The sequence below is a fragment of the Theobroma cacao genome, chromosome 3, assembly GCF_000208745.1.
Source record: "Theobroma cacao cultivar B97-61/B2 chromosome 3, Criollo_cocoa_genome_V2, whole genome shotgun sequence".
Lineage (NCBI taxonomy): Eukaryota > Viridiplantae > Streptophyta > Magnoliopsida > Malvales > Malvaceae > Theobroma > Theobroma cacao.
The window spans coordinates 26,858,858-26,880,358 of NC_030852.1; the positions used below are offsets into that span (position 1 = coordinate 26,858,858).

At 35.1% G+C, this 21,501-nt stretch overlaps 4 protein-coding genes, 1 non-coding gene and 1 pseudogene across 5 annotated transcripts; 2 read left to right on the forward strand and 4 right to left on the reverse strand.

The window, feature by feature from the left end:
• Window positions 36-2,696, reverse strand: LOC18605259. Its single transcript, XM_007038173.2, has 8 exons — window positions 2,202-2,696; window positions 1,881-1,995; window positions 1,675-1,791; window positions 1,497-1,583; window positions 1,120-1,196; window positions 729-856; window positions 512-648; window positions 36-299 (listed from the first exon to the last, which is right to left on the reverse strand). Exons 1-8 carry the CDS (start codon window positions 2,387-2,389, stop codon window positions 222-224), a joined length of 927 nt encoding a protein of 308 aa, XP_007038235.2. The 5' UTR covers window positions 2,390-2,696; the 3' UTR covers window positions 36-221.
• TRNAE-CUC lies at window positions 4,588-4,660 on the forward strand. Its single transcript has one exon. It is a non-coding gene; the product is annotated as a tRNA-Glu (tRNA).
• Window positions 7,736-8,625, forward strand: LOC18605260 (glycine-rich protein DOT1). The gene has a single exon (XM_007038177.2). It carries the CDS (start codon window positions 7,815-7,817, stop codon window positions 8,298-8,300), a length of 486 nt encoding a protein of 161 aa, XP_007038239.2. The 5' UTR covers window positions 7,736-7,814; the 3' UTR covers window positions 8,301-8,625.
• On the reverse strand, window positions 11,929-15,053 carry LOC18605261 (histone-lysine N-methyltransferase, H3 lysine-9 specific SUVH5). Its single transcript, XM_018116885.1, has 2 exons — window positions 14,918-15,053; window positions 11,929-14,476 (listed from the first exon to the last, which is right to left on the reverse strand). The coding sequence occupies exon 2, from the start codon at window positions 14,466-14,468 to the stop codon at window positions 12,045-12,047; it is 2,424 nt and encodes an 807-aa protein (XP_017972374.1). The 5' UTR covers window positions 14,469-14,476; window positions 14,918-15,053; the 3' UTR covers window positions 11,929-12,044.
• Window positions 15,348-16,465, reverse strand: LOC18605262 (annotated as a pseudogene).
• Window positions 18,656-20,821, reverse strand: LOC18605263 (cyclin-U4-1). The gene is made up of 2 exons (XM_007038180.2): window positions 20,303-20,821; window positions 18,656-19,277 (listed from the first exon to the last, which is right to left on the reverse strand). Exons 1-2 carry the CDS (start codon window positions 20,650-20,652, stop codon window positions 19,004-19,006), a joined length of 624 nt encoding a protein of 207 aa, XP_007038242.2. The 5' UTR covers window positions 20,653-20,821; the 3' UTR covers window positions 18,656-19,003.

Here is a 21,501-nt window from a genome sequence, read left to right on the forward strand (position 1 = left end):
AGTCCATATGACAATTGTCGACAATAATGATTGGAAGCAATGAACAAACACCTCACTGGTGTAACATTAGATTGCCAAAGGAGTATCGAAGTTTTTCATTTTCAAAAGCAGATATTATTGTGTGCTTGAGATGTATGTATACACACGATTGGTTATTTGTCACACTCAGATTACAGGAGCTCCAGATATTAATACAAGAAAGAGAGGGTGAGAATGAACCTCTAATCAAATGGGTCAATTCTTGGGTCATGTTCGCTTGCCATTGCCATTCCAGTGCAAAGGCATGTGGGGCACATGACCTGCCAAAGCATAAAAAACCAAAAATTAGGACGGAACATATGATGATGTCAACAAATTTTACATCTGGCAAATAAAGGTAAATAATGAAAACTGTCAAAGGTGAGTTCAGCATTTGCATAAGCAAAATATTCTTCCTTTCATTCAAATTTCCTGGTTGATATGGACAAGTCCACAACAAACCATTGAAACTACATATTTTTTGATGATACACCTTTCCAGATCCTGAACAGTTTGAACATCTTTCTGTTTTCGGGGCTGATAGAGGCCGGTCTCCACCATTGACTGTTGAGACTGGTTCAATAAGAACAAGTGATCCGGTATTTGAGCAGCGAGCACAAGCAAGATATCCTGCATTAACCATCAAGGCGGATAAATTGAGTATTTGGAAAACAGAAGAGCTGAAAAACAGGAAAGATTCAGGAATTTACCAGTTCCAAGACAATACTTGCATCTTTTATGCTCCTGCTGTTTTACGTTGTTTATTTCAACTACCATCAAGGCTGAGATAACCCCAACTGCTCCTCCAGAGAATGATGCCACTATAGGATCAACCTGACTGCATTTAGCACCAATGAAACAGTGTTTAATACAACAAAAGTGCACCAACGGTACACCAAATTGATATCAAATAACAGATGCCTCATCTTTGGAAGAAAACTTGTGTATGCAATTATTTTGCCATCAATATTTCTAAAGAAAGATCTTATATTGTTTCAATAAGCTAGCTTGCAACAATTGCTGCAGTCATTCTCGCTCAGCAACTGTCTCAAAAGAGCCAAATAATGAACATCCATTACAAACCAAGAGGATTAGTCATACCTCAACTGCATTGGCAGATGCACGCTACGGATAAAATCAGCATATGATGTGCCCCCTAGTCCTAGCTTAAGCTCCAGCTATGATATGGGAAGAAAAAGAAAGAGATGGGTAAGGCAAAAGAAATTATGATTCCAAGAACCATATCTAATTCTATTGTGTGTATTTTCATGTAAATAATACCAAAATAGTCCACCGGCAAATTCCAAACAAGATTCTCTCACTAAAAGGGGACTTGTTGCTTCAGAATAATGAAGCAAACATTGTCATCCCCTTGCCTGTTTCCTCTTATATAATTTGATTATTTCGTTTAAAATACTTAACACTCCCAAAAAAATTATTCCTTTCATTCTATAGAGTTGAGAGCATGAGTGACTTACAGTGGGTGCTAGAAGTCCACCAAAAATGATAGTCCCAGCAATAAGAGAAAAACAAGTGGCATAATAAACCTTGAGATTGTCTGAGGTCTGTAAGCAACATGAACATCAATTACCATACAACTAATAACAAGTAAAACAATAAGTTGAGGAAAAAGCCATAAATGAAATAATATCTCACCAGCGGAGGCAGGAACGGAATGAATGATGGAAAATTAGGAAGTTCATTTTCTGTCTCTTCCTTCAATATACCAAGTTCAGCACTTTTAATCCTCTGTTGTATCCTTAGCCTCCGAACCTACGAAACATTAGGGGAAGGCTTGAGTTGTCATCTGATGAAACAAGGTAGCATGACAGGAAAGAAAGAAAAAAGTATCAAAGGATCACCTCTTCCATGTGGAGAAAGATTTTGTTTCGCCGACTTCGAATATTATCCTGAATTTCTTGCAGTTCCATCTTGGCAAAATCCTGGACTGTTTCAGGCCCTTCAATGATGCAAAATCTGCAGATTTTTGAAAGGAAAAAAAAAAGGCACATATTTACCAATGACAAGGCATAGCGTGAAAATGAAATTCCAAATATACTTAAGACCAAAATCTTCTATTTTCGTCATCAGATAGGCAAAAGTAGTAAACAAAGCAGTGAATTTAAAACTCTCAACGAAAATTCATCTACGTGGAAACCTCAATTAAAGAGCTAAGACTTTACCCGGCGGTTGATTCGGAATCAATAGAAGGCGCGAAGGAGGAAGACTCGGGTTCAGTCGCCATGGATCGCCATCGGGTATTCAATTTGGGCGTCGCGTGAACTAATTCAGAGCTAAAACAAGAGCGATTGTAAGGACGCGACGGCTTCACTGTATAGGAAACCGCCAAGACTCGACTCAGACAAACCATCTCGAAAACCTTCCACCTTTCCTCTCTCTCTGTTAATCAAATCTCCTTCCTTTCTCTGTAGCTTTGTTTGATGCCGCAGCCATTAATTTAACCAATCACGTCCATCTGTTGAGAAGAGCGTGAGCGGTGTTGTCCAGGAACAGAGGGAGGGAGAGTGAAGACAAGGGGAAGCATTAATTTTTGATGCAAATGCGAATGGCACGGATCCTTTTAACCAGCTAATGCTGCCTGACGTGGAACCATGATGTTCCCTCCCTTCCCCTTTTCTGGTCTAATTTTGTTTTCCCTTTGAATGCAACTTCATGCTATCCAGTGCAAAATTCAAAACAAAAGAATAATAATAAAAAATAAAACATTATCCAAAAGTTTTCTGATTTTTTGCTAATTTTTTTGACAACCTTGTAGCCGAGTTTCATTGGCTAATAATTTTATTCTTCTAAAATAATAGTAAATATTTTTAATAATATTAGTAGCAGTAATATTTTATTTTTTACTAATAGTAATAATTATGTTTGTAAATAATGAAATATATATATATATATATACGAACCTAATAGTAGGAGCAAGTTGTGGTCATTACACATCTTCGAACTAAATGCAGTCTCATGTTAGAAATAATACTATAAAATAGTAATATAATAAGGTAATATTTAGGTTAAATCTATCATTAAATTTATATTAAAACGATTAAGTAAATTTTTTTCAAGTAATTAAAAAAAATTAAACTAATAAGATTCAGGTGAAATCACGGAATTTACTTGTCCCATGGTAGTTGATAAGCTATGAATTATAGTATGAGTGGCACAATGTTTTTTCTAAAAGGCCAACGGATATTGGGCCTAGTTTTCAATTAAGCCCAAATAAGAAAAGAGAATTCGGGCCGGAACAAGGACCCGAATGATTTACACGGCTTCATTGTCACCAGATCATTTTTAGGGTTAGGTTCCCTCAAAAACCCTAGAATTTTTACTCCTATAAATGCATAGCCACCAGCAGCTGCGTTCGTCTCATCCTGTTCTCTCCGCTTCGATTTCTATCTCCAGCTTTTAAATCGACGTATGTTACTGAATTTCAATGTCTGTTGGAGGTTTCTTTTACTTTTTTTTTTCTCTTTCATATAACCTCTCATCTCAGAGGAGATCGCTGTGATGACCACGTGAAATTCAAGCTCAACAGACCGGAATGCAGGCTTCTCTTCTTTGAGAAGTTTGCGTGTCGACCACCCCGCTGAACTGAGCGATCTTTCTTCTTTTTTCCCTTGTCTATTTTCAATCTTTTTTTTTGTATTTAAAAAAGTGAAATTGTTTTGTGAGAACTTGGAGGTTGCGATGAGGATTTACAGCTCCCTCTTCCGATTCATTTCGTTGAAGAAATCGGCTGGCAGAATCGAACCTATAACTTTATCGCCACCACTGAGCAATCTCTCAATTTTTACTATCATTTTTTACTCAATTTTAAAAGAAAAAAAAATGGTCAAAGTTTGGTTTCGGTAGTGGATGAGGATGAAGCAAAAAAAAAATATATAATCCAACACTTGATCTGAGATATTCATTATCGAGTGATGTTCAAATCATTGCTTCTGAATCTACTTATGAATATTAGACATGAAATACTGATATTAGTTTAGTGTTTTTTGTGATTTCAATCAAGACACCTTGGAGGCATCAGGTGATGAATTTGGAAAAAAATCTTAGGACACCTTCCTACATAGCTTTGATGAAAGCTATGGATGAGAAGAACATTTCCTTTCTGATGATGACCACCATAAATCATTTTCACCTTTGATTATTCTCCTTTGTTGGAATGGAAAGGAGGGAAGGGTTGAGCTTACCATATCTGATTGCAGTTGGAGGAAAATGATGGAACACCATTCAATACCATTTGAGTTTGACGGGTCATATTATTGTGGTTTGATTGCCCTTGCTAATACAAGGTGCTCGGGTTATCGACGGTTGCCATAGCATTGGTATGCCAATAGAACAGCAGTTCAATATAGTCTTAGTAGACTATTAGCTCCTGATTCCTGAATTGAATTCAATTCATTGTTGGACTCAATATGGGAATCCTAATGAAGACATGAGTTCCTCTTTTTTATTCCATATGGATTTTGCTGTCACTTTGGATTGACAATATTTTCAGATTCAAATACGTAAACTTTAATTAAAAATAAAAATTGATTTTAGAGTCTTGATGGGTAATCCGTTGTAGTCTAGTTGGTTAGGATATTCGGCTCTCACCCGAAAGACCCGGGTTCAAGTCCCGGCAACGGAATTTTTTTAATACCTGCTAGATTCACAGCAAATAATTTTGGAATTTCATCTTTGCTATCTGATTCATCAATATGGGATAGGCGAATTTTGTTTCATTTATTCACAACTCTTGTGCACAAATAAGCCTGTTTCGTCTGCAAATTAACTTCAGATTGACACTTATGATTTCAATTTGCTGCACTATGAACAAGTTCTACAAAGTGTTTTATACAGATTAATCTTTGTACATTCATTGTGTGTTACAGTCTCAAGAAAATATTAAAGTGAGATTGATTATTGAAGTATTTATACTATTCTCAACTTGTAAGATTTTTTTTATAAAACAAAATTATCATTACATGGATGTGTGTATTATGAGAAAAAAAAAAAAGAGAATAAGATTGAGTTTAAGTCAAGACCAACTTAAATTGAAATTTTCAAAAATTAATATCAACTAATTATTTATATTTAACAAAAAAAAATATTATACTATATTAACACATAATTTCTATTTTGTAATACCTTATACTACGTATCCTCTAAATTGAAATAGAGACTTGAAATATTCTAGGTGCTAGTTTTCTTTGCAGATGACGATCCAAATCTGCTTTCCACGGAAATGCCATCCACTAACCTTGCATGTTGATGATGTTATCTTCGCCCAAATGATGAGTTTGGTGTGCCTAACTGGCTCCCCTCCGTAATTGACTTAATGCAAAAAGAGGAACTGATTTAGCTACTCAAACAAGTAAAGAAATGAAATCAGTCGTTAAACTTCATACAGTCATGCCTGTTCAAGTTACCTAAGCCTTGATGTTATCAAGTTTTCAGGTACAAAGCAGTTCGGCATATTTTGTGCGTATATAGATGGAAAAGAATTATCCTTTATCAAAGCAAAAAGATACTACTAAAAGGCTCCCAAATGTCTATCTCATGAAAAGTGTTTCAGCATCGAATCAAATACATCTATCTGATTGTTTCAGTGATGGGTCGATACTGCACCATGTGAGGAAGGGAACACAGTAATATTGACCTGAAAGAAAATTATTTAACTAGAGAACCCAGAATTGGGCCAAAGGGGTACTCATATATCGCGTTGAACTTGTGGGAATTGGGTCCAATTTGAGAGGCAACTTGGATTGGGAAATGGGATACTGCATGTGAGGTGGTCCGACCCCAGCATGAGTCAATCAAAGCAAGCATTGTGCGCCCACACGGATTCAGCCAGTTGAAGCTCAAGTTTACAAGTTGAACCTCCTGGGGCCTTGCTCCCTTTCCTCCTGGATTAAAGGTTCAACTGAGTTTTCCTCATTCAGATGGCCCAGAAAATGGAAAATAATTCTGTTTGTGGCTCCAGCTCGTAGCCTAGATTCTAGACAGGTCCCAAATCAAGTTTAGGTCCCTCGCCAATCCTTTCCACTTTGAAGGGTTTGCCATGCCAATGTCTAGCTGCAGGCTGAAAACCCTGAAATCAATCTTTCCTTTCCACTCCAACTTGCTTTCCTTTTAAGATTACTGGATATAAGCAATCGTTTGTGAACAAATATCTAATAGTGTAATACATAATCATCTTTGAGATACTAAGTATGATATTTAATTTTAGGATGTGCTCATTCATTAAGCTAAAAGATTATGATCATAATACTACATTGTTGTGTTTATATGCTTACCAGATCAATACGTTTGATTCGTTTGTTCTTAAGTCGGTTATGTTTGTGCTTCTCCTCTGGCAAGTTATGCCAAAATTTAAAAAATCTTACCTGGCAAACGTTGTTCTGATTGAACTATACCTTTCATGAGTTGAAAGAAGCACAAGAGTGTAAACCAGAGAGTCCCTTTTTATCTTTTCATGCCTATGATGATCCTACGATGTTGTTGCACACTCTTTGGGTGGGTACTCAAAGGCGTATGTGAAGTGTAATGTGGTCCAAAAACACAAGCCCCTCAGATTCATTTTTTCTTTCCCACTATTGCAAATGCAAAAACACCCTCCATCCCCTGTTGCTAAACACTAAACACCCCCCGGAACTCCATAGGGAACAAGGAAGAATGGAACTGGAAGAGCATTAAAAGATATGCTCACGTGTCAAGATCATGTCACTTTCGTGAAGGGATCAAAAGTTTTAGATCCCTTACATAAATTCGAAAATGTGGAAGTCAAAAGTTGTTATCCTCCACCACAGCACACCACAAGCATAAAGGGTACTTTTCCTGAAGCAACTAACAACTACTATAGTACCCATTATCATGGGTAGAAAGAGAGAGCTCGGATCCACGCTACTTGGCATGCATCGCTTACGTCCCCACGTGTCCAAGGTGGCTATGGCCGGTTAAAGCTTCTGCCACTCAAATGTGCGTGTACCACCTCCCCATTCCATCAGCCATGCCTCGATCCGATCCCTGCTATATACATCCATGAAACCAAAGCCTAAAATATCTTCTCAAGTGGCCGAAATATCTACTTTTTGCCTTTGCAATGAGAGTATCAAGAATATTTTAACAATTATTATTATTATGACATAATGAATTACTTACAATTAATTAACAGCGTCTATATATGTTAATCTTTGCTTTGGTGTAACTAAAAGGCAGCAGAGACTGCATGGGTTTGAAGTTTCTAAATCCACTCTGCTTATGTTCTCTTGGAACTTGGTAGATGTCTTGCATAAGAAAAAATGTAAACAAAGAAAAGACTAAAACCTTCTTGTAGTTAAAAAAACCAATTAGATGTTTTAAACTTAATGGTTAGCAGAAAGATTGAATGCGGGTTGAAAGTTTAGGACTCAAGCTTATCAGTCAAAACACAGACATAATCATGACTTGTTGATAGGGTCCATTTATTAAATTTTGATAATCCAAAGTACAAACTTGTGGCTTAAACTTTGTTTCCATTTCCTTCGTTTGGTTAGGCATGAAGGCATGAACACATACCATCATGTTTAATTTAGTTGAAAGGGCGGTGGTGCGATTCAGGCGTGGTAGTGCTGCTATGTGGGTAAATTTTTAACACTTGGACATGTGCACCTATATAAAAAGTAAATGCCATCACAAGTGGCCTTATATCTCAATCACCCCCATTATAAATACCCACTAGCATGCACCAAATCTTGACGCAAGCCAGATTTCACACACAATCCCAACTTGGTCTGCAAAAAGCTTACAACTCCAAATATATCATGGAGAAGAAAATGCAGCTTAACTTTCTCCATTTCACCGTCTACCTTATCTTCTTGTTGTCCGCTTTTAATATAACTGGTGCTCGTGGTGACAGGAAAAAGCTGACCGCTTCCGAAATGTCTACGGAGCCCAATGCCCCAAGCGGGGACATCAATGGCGATAGCGGTTCAGGCCATGGGCCTAACTGGGACTATAGTTGGGGCTGGGGTTCAAGCCCTGGAGGTGGATGGGGTTATGGCTCCGGCTCGGGCCGGTCACCTAATGGATTCGGGAGGGGTTATGGATTTGGGTTTGGTTCCGGGACTGGATCAGGCTCCGGGTACGGTTATGGGTCTGGAGGCGATGGTGCTCATGGTGGAGGCTATGGGGCTGGAAGTGGACAAGGCAATTCTGGTGGCAGCGGCTATGGTGGAGGAAGCGGCGGTTCAAGCGGAAGCGGCAACAGCAACACCTGGCCGTCAAGTAACAGGAACCACCATGGCTAAAACGAAGGCCGGAGTACTTGCTAGGACAGTATGGTTAGTATGTAGTTATAAAAGACATGGTGTGAAAGTACGATATATAGTTTGAATCTGCTTCGTACAATATTACGATGTTAGTTTTTTTTACGTTAAAACGATCTTTATGTACTGGGTATAGTGAGTGTTTCTTCTATTTGCCTGGTTGTCTTGGTAATGGATTTCATGTTCAGCCACCTGAGCTACAACTGTAAGAGTTCTCCACTATGCAGGGAGAAAAGGCCATGTCTAACAGTTTTCAATCCTTCACCTGCTTATAATTATTAACAAAACATAACCTATTGAACTGTTATTTCTTCTACATTTTTCACTCTTTTACTTCTCAATGGCTATACACTTTAAACAAATTGAGGACTAGCTAAAGCAACAAAAGGACCTGCTTTTGCTTATAATTCACAAAACATTCATTCCTGTAGTTGTAGGAGTTTTGCGCCAAGACACAGTAAAGCATCTGGACTGGGCAGTGAAGTGAGTGCAATAATTTAATTGAAAATAGCATCTATCCATGAAATTTGATCAATGTTTTATTGAACAATGAAAATTTTCAATAAATATGCCTGTTTAAATAAAGTATGGAGACGTGTTCAATGTTTTTGAAATTTTGAATACTTTATCTATATAATAAAGTCATTCAATCTTTTAATTTTTATTTCCAAATTTAATTTCGAGTAAGTCTTTATCTCAAAAAATACATCAATGTCTATTTCGTGATAACATAAACATAAATTAATGAATTCACTACGTATCAAAGATTGAACCAGCATTTTGCGTTCACCAGGCGAAAATCTTATATAAAATTAAGGGATTAAATCTTTTTATAATAAATAATGAACTGATTTGTAATATATTAAGTATAAGGGCTAAGGTGAGATACAAAAGGGTAAGATTAGGAATGGTAGGTTTCTTAGAAAATCTTTTCTGTAAATCAAAAAGGTTTAAATTATGACATAGTGTGTAATAATTTTTTCATTATGGAGTGTAACAATTAAATTTTTAAACATAGCATGCAACAACTAAATTATTAACACAATATGTAATAATTATATTTTTCAATATGGCATGTAATAATTACATTTTTTAATATGATATTTATAACTAAATTTTCAATATGACGTGTAAGAATTAAATTTTTTAACTTGACGTGTAATAATTAAATTTTCAATATAACATGTGGCAATTAAATCTTCAACATAATATGTAAAAATTAAATTTTTTAACATGACGTGTAATAATTAAATTTTCAACATAACATGTAACAATTAAATTTTTCAACATAGCATATAATAACTAAATTTTCAATATAACGTATAATAATTAAATCTTCAACATGATGTGTCATAACTACATTTTTCAACATGACGTATAACAACTATATTTTTCAATATGACATATAACAACTAAATTTTCAAAGCGATTTTTTATCATGTGTGATACACGTTTCATCCACTTGTCAACTTAACCCTTAATTGTAAAGAATCGAAAATATTTAGTCATTGATTGTTACAATTGAAACATTTGTGCCTTAATTGAAAAAGTGCCTAAATGTTTAGTCTCAGTTTGGTATTTAGCTAGTAAAATATTTTAACACTTTGAGTTTTAGTTAAAATTTCCCAAGAATTTATTAGTTTTCGAAATATACAATCCGCCTCAAAAGAATATTTTTCACTAGACACATAAATTTAAGCGTTAATCAATTGTTATTGTTTTCATTAATTTGATTATATGATAATATTGAAAGAATAATTTTACTCTTCATTAAATTTAAAAATTACCAAACTATAATTTTTCAAAAAAAAAAAAAAACTCTACCTACCTTCTACCAACCAGCCACCCTGCAGCTAGATATTCCTAGCCGAAGATTGTCAGAGTCAGCTAGATCGTGCTCTTACTAGGGAGCGAGAGATTGACACTTCTTTGGGGAGCACCCATCGTGGTGCTTCCTAGTACTTCTCAGATCTAGTGCTCGTTTAAGGAGATTTGACTAAATCTGACATTCTACGAATAGATTTAGCCACGGGTGACCGATTGGGTGAGGAAACATTACCGATTAGTCTAAAAGAAAGAAAAATAGTATTAAAAAAATAAAAACATTTTAGACATTTCATATTTAAATACTAATATCATTTATACATTTAGAACGAAGTGTTCATTTAGAAAACAAATGAGCTCGTGTGTAATTATAACCAAAAGATGATATGTCAAATTTTTTTTTTGTCAATTGGTGGCATTAAATGCAATGTTTCTATTTAAAAACTAAAAAATTTCACTTTACAATCATATCTTCAATGTTGTTCAATTCACATTAGTCAAGAACTTTATTATCATTTGACCATTGCTACATCAGCGTATCAACCTTTAGCATAATTAACACCATAATTATTACATCAAAATGTTTATCGTATATCAAATTTTTATTTTTGAATACGTTAAAATTTTTAAAATTAATTATAAATAACATTTATACATGTAAAAATAAATTTTTCAAAAAACATTATATTTATTAATAGAGTTGAAGTATAATGAGATAATTATTTTTTAATTTAAACTGTTAACATATTCTTAAATAATATATATTTTTAAATAAAATATATATTTTATATTATTTTATTAATTAAAAATAAAAAATAAATTNAGTAAAAAATGATCTTTTTTAGTTCTATATGCTCACTTGATTATTTGTTTGAGTTATCGCTGGAATTCAGAAATTGACCCTTTTCTTATTTTTGCACAAAGTTGTTAAATCGAGAAACGCATCGTGTATTTGAAATTTTATTTTCTAGTATCGAGTCTTATCGCAAGATATGATAGAAAATTTTAAAATTAATTATAAATAATATTTATACATATAAAATGAAGAAAAATTGAAAAATATTATATTTTTTAACAGAATTGAAGATTATAGGACGTAAATTAAAAAGATTATTTTTTTTAAATTAAAAAGATTATTGTTTTAATTTAAACTTTCAACATTTTCCTTAATAATATAGATTTTTAAACAAAATATACATTTTTTCATATTAATTTATTAATTAAAAATTAAAAAACATTTATCATGTTAAAATTAAAAGGGAATTCGATTTTATTAGTATTTTTTTGGTTTAAAATCTAAAGATTGAAACTCATAAAATATAACTTTTCATGTTTCAACTTAAAAAAATAAAAAAATTAAAATTTTTAATAATTAATTAAAATTAAGTTTATTAAAAAATTATCAACCGTATCATACCATACGTCATACTATCGTAAATTACGCATTACGAATCATATAAAATGCTTTTGATATTTAATTCAATTTTATATTTGATCAAATCTAATATAACTATAAATACATATCATTTTCTATTAATATCGTATTGTATATTACCTATTATGTATCGTACGTATTACTTATCATATTATAACTATGTAATTAAAATCTAAACTCATGTTTCAACTCAAAAATAAAAATTTAATACTTGATTGCGATTAAACTTATAATGATTCGACCATACATGGTGATTTAACCATATCTAGATACATATCATGCATCATATGATACACTTTATAAGATACGATATCAACATCAGCCTGATCAAAAGGTCCTAGCACATTTAACAAAACAAAAATTAATACTATTCATTGCACAAGCCTTGCAACAATACTATGCAACTGAAAATATATTTGGCTAAAACTCAAATGAACAACTTATAAATTTATAAGAATACATCTTCATTAATACATCCGCCCGGTACATTCCTTTGAACCACAAAAACAAGTCTTCATCTTGATATCACCATTTACATCACAAACTCCACCTATCCTATAATTATAATCATAGGTTAACTCCTTCAAGGGAGGTATGTCTTCCATAGCAAATAACATAATGTGGGGCAAACTGCTATCATTGTGATCAAAGAGTACATTTTGAGCAAAAAGATTGGGAGAGCAACTATGATTGATAAATCGACCCACATTCCCAAACTGAGCAGCATCAATTGTGAAACATTCATTTACTTCAGATGAGTGTGATAAGACACCATAGTTATGTCCTATATCAAACAAATACTCATCCTTACCTATCCTTTGTTCAACTTCCTTATCTGGAAGGATTTCACCTATATACTCACAAATAAAACTTCCACACGGTATAAAAGATCGTGATCTAACACCCCATCCTTTTGTTTTAGTCTTAAAAACTTCTAACGGAAAACGAATTCCCCGTTGACTTACTCTATTAATGCAAGAAGTAAAGCACTTACAAGAAGGTCCACACTCGATGATAATAGGCTTCTCCATCATAATGCACTCTTCATAATTGTATGGAATTTCTCCACCATTTTTTATGACACAAGGGCAATCCACAGAATCTGAACATCCATCAATACAATCACAACCACCACTCGACATGGAAGGATGATAGGATTCGGGATACGTTACATTGGTGACATAATTAAAGAGTGGGGGCTTTTCATCATCCAATGCATTCATTGCACGAATGGGTATCTTCTCTTTACCGTGAGAAATATCATTCATACAAACATGTTCTTTCCGTATCAATTTTGCCCACTTAAGTTTTGGTTGCCCTGGAAATCTCTTTAGTACAAACTTAAAAACAAGCTTACCCGATGATGCTCTTTCTTCCCGATAACAATCCACAAAGTACAACCCATCATAAACAAACTTTTGTTCAACAATCTTACTACTAGCACCTTTAAAGGAAACCTTACGAATAACCCTTATCGGGGTTTTTGTTTCCGAACTATTCTTCAATGCAAGGTTTCCTCCTTTAAGTTTTTGATCATATACAAATTTCCTACTTTGAACCTTCGGATTTTCACCTTGCCCTGAATAAATTAGGACATCTGGAAACTCCTGTTCATCATTTGACTCCACAATATTGTCATATCGACCAGAGTCCACAATGCTTGTAGCTAGTATTCTCCCATCCAACTCCATATAATCGATGCCACAAACATATTGGCGATGGAGGCCAATTACATTCAATTCAGCCCTCCAATCAAAATAGTCACCTATTTCAATTCCTGGTATAGGACCTAATCGTTTACCCATATTGATCCACTTTTGCTGCTTTAGAAGATGTGAAGCTGCAAGTAGAGGAAGACTTTCTTTTCGTTTCCTACCACTTTCTTGTGAGAGCTTAAGGTAAACCTCTTGAAAAAGATGTAAAACCTCTTTAACCTTGTTCGAAGAAATTCCCAACTCCTTGTTATCAGTGACCACCAAGTCTTCGCTAATAACTACTTGAGAACTATACACCTCCAATAAGGCTTTCTCACACTCTTCATCACTAAAGTGAACATTCGAACATTGCTCATCCCCAACACCCTTCGATAAGCTCGCTTGTTTGGGAATAGATGGGACTTCGTCTCCTTCCTCCTCGTCCTTTACAACTACTCGATAGCTATCCACCTCATATTGCTCATCCCCAACACCCTTCGATAAGCTCGCTTGTTTGGGAATAGATGGGACTTCGTCTCCTTCCTCCTCGTCCTTTACAACTACTCGATAGCTATCTACCTCATATTGCTCATCCCCAACCACCATTGATGGGCTGAAATCTTTAACATCTCTACATGCAAAAACATTAGTTGCAAAGGAAACGTCCATTGGTTTGCAATCCTTATCAACCATTGACACATTGTTTTGTTTAGGTTCTACGCACACATGAGCGTCATGAACATTTGTTGAATTAGGAACATACCATGGCTTGGAGTTCCTAACAACTGAGAAGTCATACTGTTTAGCATCCCTGCATGTATGAACATCAGTTGCTTTAGAAGCATCCGATTGATCACAATCTGCCATAGGGATCCCAAAAGATGAATGACTGTCCTCAGAATCAGAAGGCATTTGGTTTCTCAACGCAGCAGGAGCATTCGACTTGAAAGGAAAATTCCGTATGACAAGATGCCCTTTCCGAATTTTTGGAGGAGGATACTTTCTTAAAACAGGGCGGCTAGCAGCAGCAATTTCCAAAGGATGGACCTTAGTAATCTCTTCTTGTCCTTTTCTTGGGTCCAGTTCGGGCAACAACAATCCACAGTCTCTAGGATAGTGACGAACGGCAGAGACTCCTGGTCGCTTAAATTTTGACGAATATCCATTATGCCTTCGACTTGAAATTACATCAAACATGATAAATTCTGATATAATTGCATATATATTAGTTATCAAAGCCTTAGGAAACTCAATTCCGAAAACAAAACCACAATTTTTAAGAAAACAAATTGCAAGAACCAAACTGCCATTGTTAATTTGAATTCAATAAACTTCCACAATTTTACTCCTTTTTACCTTTAAAAGTGACAATCATCAAAGCCATAAACAATCAAACTCCGGAATTAACTCAAAGCAACTCAACGAGGATTGTCACATAAGAGGGCAAAGATATAATAGTAAATACAAACAAGAGCATACAATAGAAGAGTGAAAGCCCCCTTAAAACTATCATCACTATGAACCTTGATATTGCAAAGGAAACACTAACTTTCCCCCAACTAATCTGAGTTCTTAGACCAGAAGAGAATAGCATACAATAAAATTTGTTTAAAAGAAAACAAAAAAGACGAAGTAAAAAAAGGTACCGCGCAAGACGCTTCTGCTGCCGCTCTAGAAAACAATAATACATTCCAAAGAAAAAAGATGGAAAACCCTAGATTTTCCACGACTTTTTATAGGCAATAAAGCTAATATGGAAGGAAAGTTCTGAAAGAATTCAATTTCTGAAGGCCTCGGATTTTTAGGCGGAGACAAACACTTTTGCACTTACTATAACATTAACAACGTGTCTTGCTACGTTGATTATCACGTGTTGTTGACGTACTAAAATCGAATCATTCCTAATGAATATTAACCGCTTGATAAATTGTACAACTTTTGGAATAAGCGATGATGAGTGATCAACGGCTATGATACCTTGTTAAAACAGAAGGAGTTTGACGGTATGAATATTAATTATATTTTCTTTCACTCATTAAATTATACTTTTTTTTTTTTAATGGGAAAATCAATGAGTAACTCGGAATTGCAATTGCACTGCAATAAATAGAAAGAGTTACAAAAGGAGTAGAGTTATAAGTTAACCAGCGATCATGGTGCCAGCGCCTTCATCGGTCATAAACCTCATGAAGTAACGAGTGCTCAACACGACCATCGACAATGCTAGCAGTGGTGACCTCTTGAGCAAGCGATCGAATACAACAATTCACCTTTGGAATCATCCCACCACCAACCTTCCGTTCCTCAGTCATCTTCTTCACTCCCTTTATATCAATCTATTTCACCAAGCTCCCAGGATCCTCTCGGTCTCTCAAAATCCCCGCCACGTCAGTCAACAGAATCAGCTTCTCCTCCCCCAACGCCGCGCCACGTCTCCAGCTACCGTGTCCGCAATGTTGGAAGGCTGCCCAAACTCATCCGTCGCCACTGAAGCAATCACCAGGATGTGTCCGATGTCCCCAAGCGGTTGCAGGACTGTTGGGTCGACTCTGGCAACTTCTCCGACAAATCCTAACTGGGCGGCGTTTGGGCTGGGCAGGGCAGTCAAAAGACCGCCGTCATTACCGGAAGGCCCACAGCGGTGGCTCCGGCGAAGTTGATACGAGAGACGAGGTCCTTGTTAACCTTGCAGACGAGGACAATGGAAACTTCCATGGTCCTGGCGTCGGTTACACGAAGGCCTTCACGGAACTGAGAGGGGATGTTAAGCTGATTGAGAAGGACCGCAGCTGTGGACGAGGATGGGGAGGAGGCCGATGGCGGCGGCGCTGTATTTGACGGCGATGGTCTTGCCCGTGAATATCTGGATGTAGTGGAGAGATTCAGAGAGGATCCGGACCCGAAGTTGATGATTGAGATTGTTTAGTGTTGGAAGAGGAGGGTCATTGAGGGCTGCAGAAGAAGAAGCTCTTATGGCAACGCGAAGACGATGAGAATAGGGGCTGAATGAGGTTTTGGTGAATTTCAAGTTGTGGGTTTTCGTTATGGAACTGAATGAGAGGGATTCTTATGAAGGGTAACAATGGAGGGATGTGCTTGTGGCTGTTGCGGCCATTTTCTTTCTCCACTACTTTGCTTTAGCTCTCAGGTGTTAATCTACATAATTTCTTATAGTAAGAAAACAAAATTTTTAGTAAAATAACTAATAGACATAATATTTAAAAAAATTTAAATTTTTTTATTTTTTATTATGTTTAATATATCTTTATAATTTTATTTTTAGTTAAATAAGTTTTTATATATTTATATTAAATCAAATAAACTCTTATAATAAATGGTTGATTTAGTTAAAATATATTTTCAATTATAATAGATGATGATGTCATATATTAATATGACATTATGACATGGATATATTGATTAATGATAATTAGTTAATATTAATTATAAAATTTTATTTGATTCAAAATAAAATTATAGAGCTTGATTTAACACAAAAAATAAAAATTTATTTAAATTTTCTTGAATAATTTTTGAACTTTTTTGAATATTATGCTTAAATTACATGAACAAATAATATTACCACATTCACAAATTTTCAATCAATTCAAGTCAATTACATGTTTTACCATAAAATTCGAGTAATTTGATAAATGTGATTGAGTATTTAGTGAAAGTTTAACTATTTCTGAGCTATTTAAAATTGGCTTGTTAACTATTTGAATTCAATTTGTTAATTAGTTTGAGTTAAATATTTATTTTTATTTTTTCTTGATTTGAGTCATTTAAGAATTTAATTTATTGTAAAATATATTTATAATACTAACTACATATTATGAGTTTAATTTATTGAAAAATATATTTATAATACTAACTATATATGTTTGAATTTCCCTTAAAAACAAATTAATAACTTAATCCAAAAAAGAAATCCACATTTGGAAAACTGTAAAGGAAAGTGCTTGTTAATTGGCCCAAAAAAAAAACATGTGTGAGAAATCCGGCCTGACCTATACCTGAAAGTCCTGGACCCAAAAGTAAAAGGTTATAGGTTGAATTTATCTGATCTTGCTCTTTTCCAGCCCACCCAAACACAGCAGTCTGCCGAATTGATTAGAAGCCTCAGCCCAGGGTGGGGGGCGGGGGGTGCAATGTTTTACTTAACCACGACAAGCTCCCGCATTCCTTGAAATAGTATGATTCAGATTTCAGACACCAAACGTTGAAGATTAACTTTCAACCTGTTCCTAAAGATAATCGATTTTGGTTAATAGTTATTTTTAAAAAAAAATTTTTATCACGTAATATTATATTAAAAATAATGAAAACAATCATTACAACTAAAATATTACATCACGCAGAATAACTAAAAGAAGTGAATTAGTGTTTCACATGGAACAATTAGAATAAGTGAAGTATTACTTCATGTGAAACAATTAATACAAGTAAACAACTACTTCATGCAAAATAACAACACAAATGACAGTGAAAGTAATTCGGAATAAATGGTAAGGTTCATGGGTTACTATTGAGATACTTCAGAGAGTTTGGTTTGATGACTGGGATATGAAGGTAATTAAGAGGTCTCTCTCTTAATCTTTTTCTGAAGTACAAGTGTTTTCTACTTTTATCTTATTCTCTTATACTTGTTCGTGTATAACTTTTTCTTTTGTACTTATTCACGTACAACTTCTTCTCTTATACCTGTTTATATACAACTCTTCTTTATTAGCTCCTATTTGAGAACAAGTCTTATTACATATAATTACTTCAATAGTCACATAATGAGTTTCTGATCGTTTCTCGACATTAACTCTTAATAACGATTACCTAACGTTAAAACTCTCCTCAATAATATCATTTATTATGTGTATTAAAGTTTTTTCTTATAACCGTAACTTGTGGTACTATATATAAAGACTTCACAATTCAAGTGAGAGACTTTCAGAATTACCTGACTCTCACTCAAAGCTTCTCTCTATTCTAACTCAGAACATTTATTCTCTTTTCGTTCTTTTCTACCTGTTACTACACTTAATACTTTAAAAATTACTTTGATTTTCCTTTTCGTTGTCTCTGGTGCATTTTTTTACTTATTTGCAACGCTTTCTCTCTTTATTACAAGAACCACCCCCTACACTTCCCTAAAGAGCATGAATCCAGCTGATGCGCTGGCCACATTGCAAGTCTACTACTTTACATTTTCGAAGTAGATATTTTTGCAATGCAACATTGAACCCAAAGAAGACATTAATCTGCTTTCTTTCAACCGATAATGATGCTTTTTAGAGTAATAATTTATGGTTTGTTCTTTGCATGGTTGGCACCAGGGAGTAAAACTGAGTGACCCAATAAAACAATCTATGGCAAGATCATGTTAGCCAGACTGTAAAGAGAAAACGCTCATCTGTACATGCATACCATTCCACTATCAAAGTTGGGTACAAAGAAAAAACAAAAACAGGTAGCACTAAAGTTAAAAAAAAAAAGGGAGGAAAATTGTTGGATGAGTAACTATGATAAACCCAAGAACAATGAGCTTGGGCATGTCCTTACAGCACATCGACACATGGGAACGAAAGCCAAATGAGATTTTTGACTTGCAGTTCTGAAATGAATGTGCTTTACACAATGTCAAAGCCCATTAGAGGTTGAGCCAACATCTTCCTTTGGGGTTTAAATAGACAAAATCACTGGTCCAGTGTTCCTAATAATCCACCAGAAAACAATGCTTAAACGGCTAATTGTTGCTGATGGGTGGATTCATCTTCGTTGAAACAGCAGTGGATCTTTAGGGGTCTCCCAATGTTTAGAGAAGGTTCTGCCAAATGCTGTAGAGGGGATTGCATCCACATTTCTCTTTGGAGAAAAGAACAGTAGGTATGGAAGTCGGAAGGTGTCACATTCAATTGGAAGCCCAAACCAAATAAGAAGTCCAATTCAAGAAGGTTCATCTCTACTGTGCTGATTCCTCCCACTTTGGCATAGTAGGCATTGTTGTAATAACTGAAAAACCCAATCAAAGATGAAAAATAGTTAATGATTAATCGGAATGGTAAAAATATAAAGGCGTTTAATCAAGTCAAAGCATTTAGGTACAATAGTTGGCCAGTCTTAAAAATGATTAGTATTGGTTTTATTTTCTTTGGAGAAAAAGAAAGGAAAGAACAGAAAAGACGAGAACTTATGTCAATTTTAGATTTTGTTGCCCATACAAAAGGGAAATTTCCAGTGTTAGCTTATTACTTATGAGTAAAGTTAAAAAGACAGTTACTGCAATTGTAAAAAATGACAGTCAAACAACTGCTATGATTGCTTGTGAAGTCAGGAGGGGCTTGAGCCAATAATTAAACACTGAACACCAGCCAAGTGGATAATTTGCTTTTTTAACAGAATGCATGATCCTGATTGAGCGGCCATTAGGTCTAATAATGACATCCTCTGCCATTCTTACAATTATATTGTATTTTTATGGGAATTTACAGGCGTGCCTTGATAGACAGGGACAACACCAGCACATTTAAGGTAGGGCTGTCTGGTCAGAGACGATGGTTTTTCACATGGCTGTACTTGGTTTTAAAAACTGTGTCGCTTTAATGTGCTTGGTCGATTTCGGTTGTAAGGAGATTATTTTCTAAAATCTTCCAGGAAGGAAAGTGGGGAAATATCAGTACAGATGAATCAAAGTTAGACTTTTCAGCAAACATTGAGATTCAGATGAATTTTGAAGTTGAAAATTGAGGATCATAGACATATAGAAAAGGTTTTATTCCAGAAAGTATTGAACTCTCAATCAAGAACCTAAGAGAACTCAATTGGTTGAAGAGATTTTTTATATATATATATGTCGAAGCCTAATTATGAAAGAGAAAGACACTAAATTCAACTCATGAACAAACAAGGAGTTAAAAAGAAAGACCATTTGTTCATGAAGATGGCAGCTTTGAAACCCAGATAAAATTCAATGGAGCTCAGAAATCCCCAGATACAAATATCCAAGAATCATAAGTTTTAAGCAAAGAAGAACTTACATGTCATCCATGAACTTGGCAGAAACCAAAACACTGGTTATAAGCAGCCTATGCACATTGAAAGAATTGATAGGCAAAGACGGCTGCATCTGCACAAACCGATCAAGATAAACATAGGCCACCACGAAACAGGACGGGCTGCAGTTTGCGTACTTAAAGATCCTCTCAAGGTAGCTTCTAATGGATATGGTAGGCCTGGTAAGGCCATGGAAAACCGAGATCTTCTGGGACTGAAGCCGGCGGATATGGTCATTAGACTCAGCTACTCTTTGCAGCAGAGAGGAGAGGAAAGTTATGACCTTAGGAACAGTTTCTCTCTCGAGGTTGTTGGTGGTCTCTGCTTCTGCCATTTGTTTGGTGGGTTGGTTTCTTTGTTGAGTTTGTTTTTCTTTGTGTTAGCTAGCTGTGTCTTGTAAGACACAGCTTTTGTAGTTTGCTTTTGCTTGTGCGGAGAGGAGTTACATAATTTCAAAGGTTTTGTGTTTTTTTCTTGCTGTTTCATTCCCTCGTGGGCTTAAATAGGGGAGAACATACATGTTAGTAGGAAAACTTTAGTCGTTAATGAGTTGGAACCAAATTGACATGTATGTCTTTTGCCTTCGCAAACAATGTCTGGCATGTCCTTCCAGCTGGGATTTTTTCAGCTTTTTTGTTTTCCTAATATCATTGTCCGAACCCGAAATGAAGTCATATGACTTATAACATCTACTGATCTGTCTAACCACTCTTGAATCAAAATGCTAAAAGCTGTAATATCATCATTAAGAAAATGGGAATAGTGTTCTTCTGCAATATAAAACGTGTGTATATAAATAAACTGTTCCCAAAAGTTAGCATTCTCCATCTGGATTGGATTGAAATTGTATAATTTTTGTCTTTTTAACTGGATTCCTTCATTCCCCATGGAGTGTATTTTGGGGCTTGCTATAACCCATAATGAGAGGTTTCTTTTCTTATGAATGAATTTAGCACTCCTAATCCTCATGAGTAGTCACGACCAAAGTACAGGTGGGCAATTAGAGGCAATAACTTGACTTCTAAAAGAAGAAAAGATGTGATAGTCTGTACTCCATGGGCAATGGGATGTTGAGTTTTCTCATCAAGCAACTTTTGGGGAAGGTAAATTTTTATGTCGATGATAGTAGCATGATTTTAAGTGCCTTCCGCTGCAATGTTTCTTTCCAACAACTAAAAAAAAG

Bases quoted from the DNA above. Each gene is read 5' to 3' on its own strand.
- LOC18605263 (XM_007038180.2), bottom strand. From the start codon at position 20,652: ATGGCAGAAGCAGAGACCACCAACAACCTCGAGAGAGAAACTGTTCCT. The intron at 19,278-20,302 runs GTAAGTTCTTCT...TGGGTTTTTCAG, and splicing joins GCCAAGTTCATGGATGACAT to TTATTACAACAATGCCTACT.
- LOC18605259 (XM_007038173.2), bottom strand. From the start codon at position 2,389: ATGGTTTGTCTGAGTCGAGTCTTGGCGGTTTCCTATACAGTGAAGCCG. The intron at 1,996-2,201 runs GTAAAGTCTTAG...AAAAATCTGCAG, and splicing joins GATTCCGAATCAACCGCCGG to ATTTTGCATCATTGAAGGGC. The intron at 649-728 runs GTAAATTCCTGA...TGGTTAATGCAG, and splicing joins CAAGTATTGTCTTGGAACTG to GATATCTTGCTTGTGCTCGC.
- LOC18605260 (XM_007038177.2), top strand. From the start codon at position 7,815: ATGGAGAAGAAAATGCAGCTTAACTTTCTCCATTTCACCGTCTACCTT.
- LOC18605261 (XM_018116885.1), bottom strand. From the start codon at position 14,468: ATGTTTGATGTAATTTCAAGTCGAAGGCATAATGGATATTCGTCAAAA.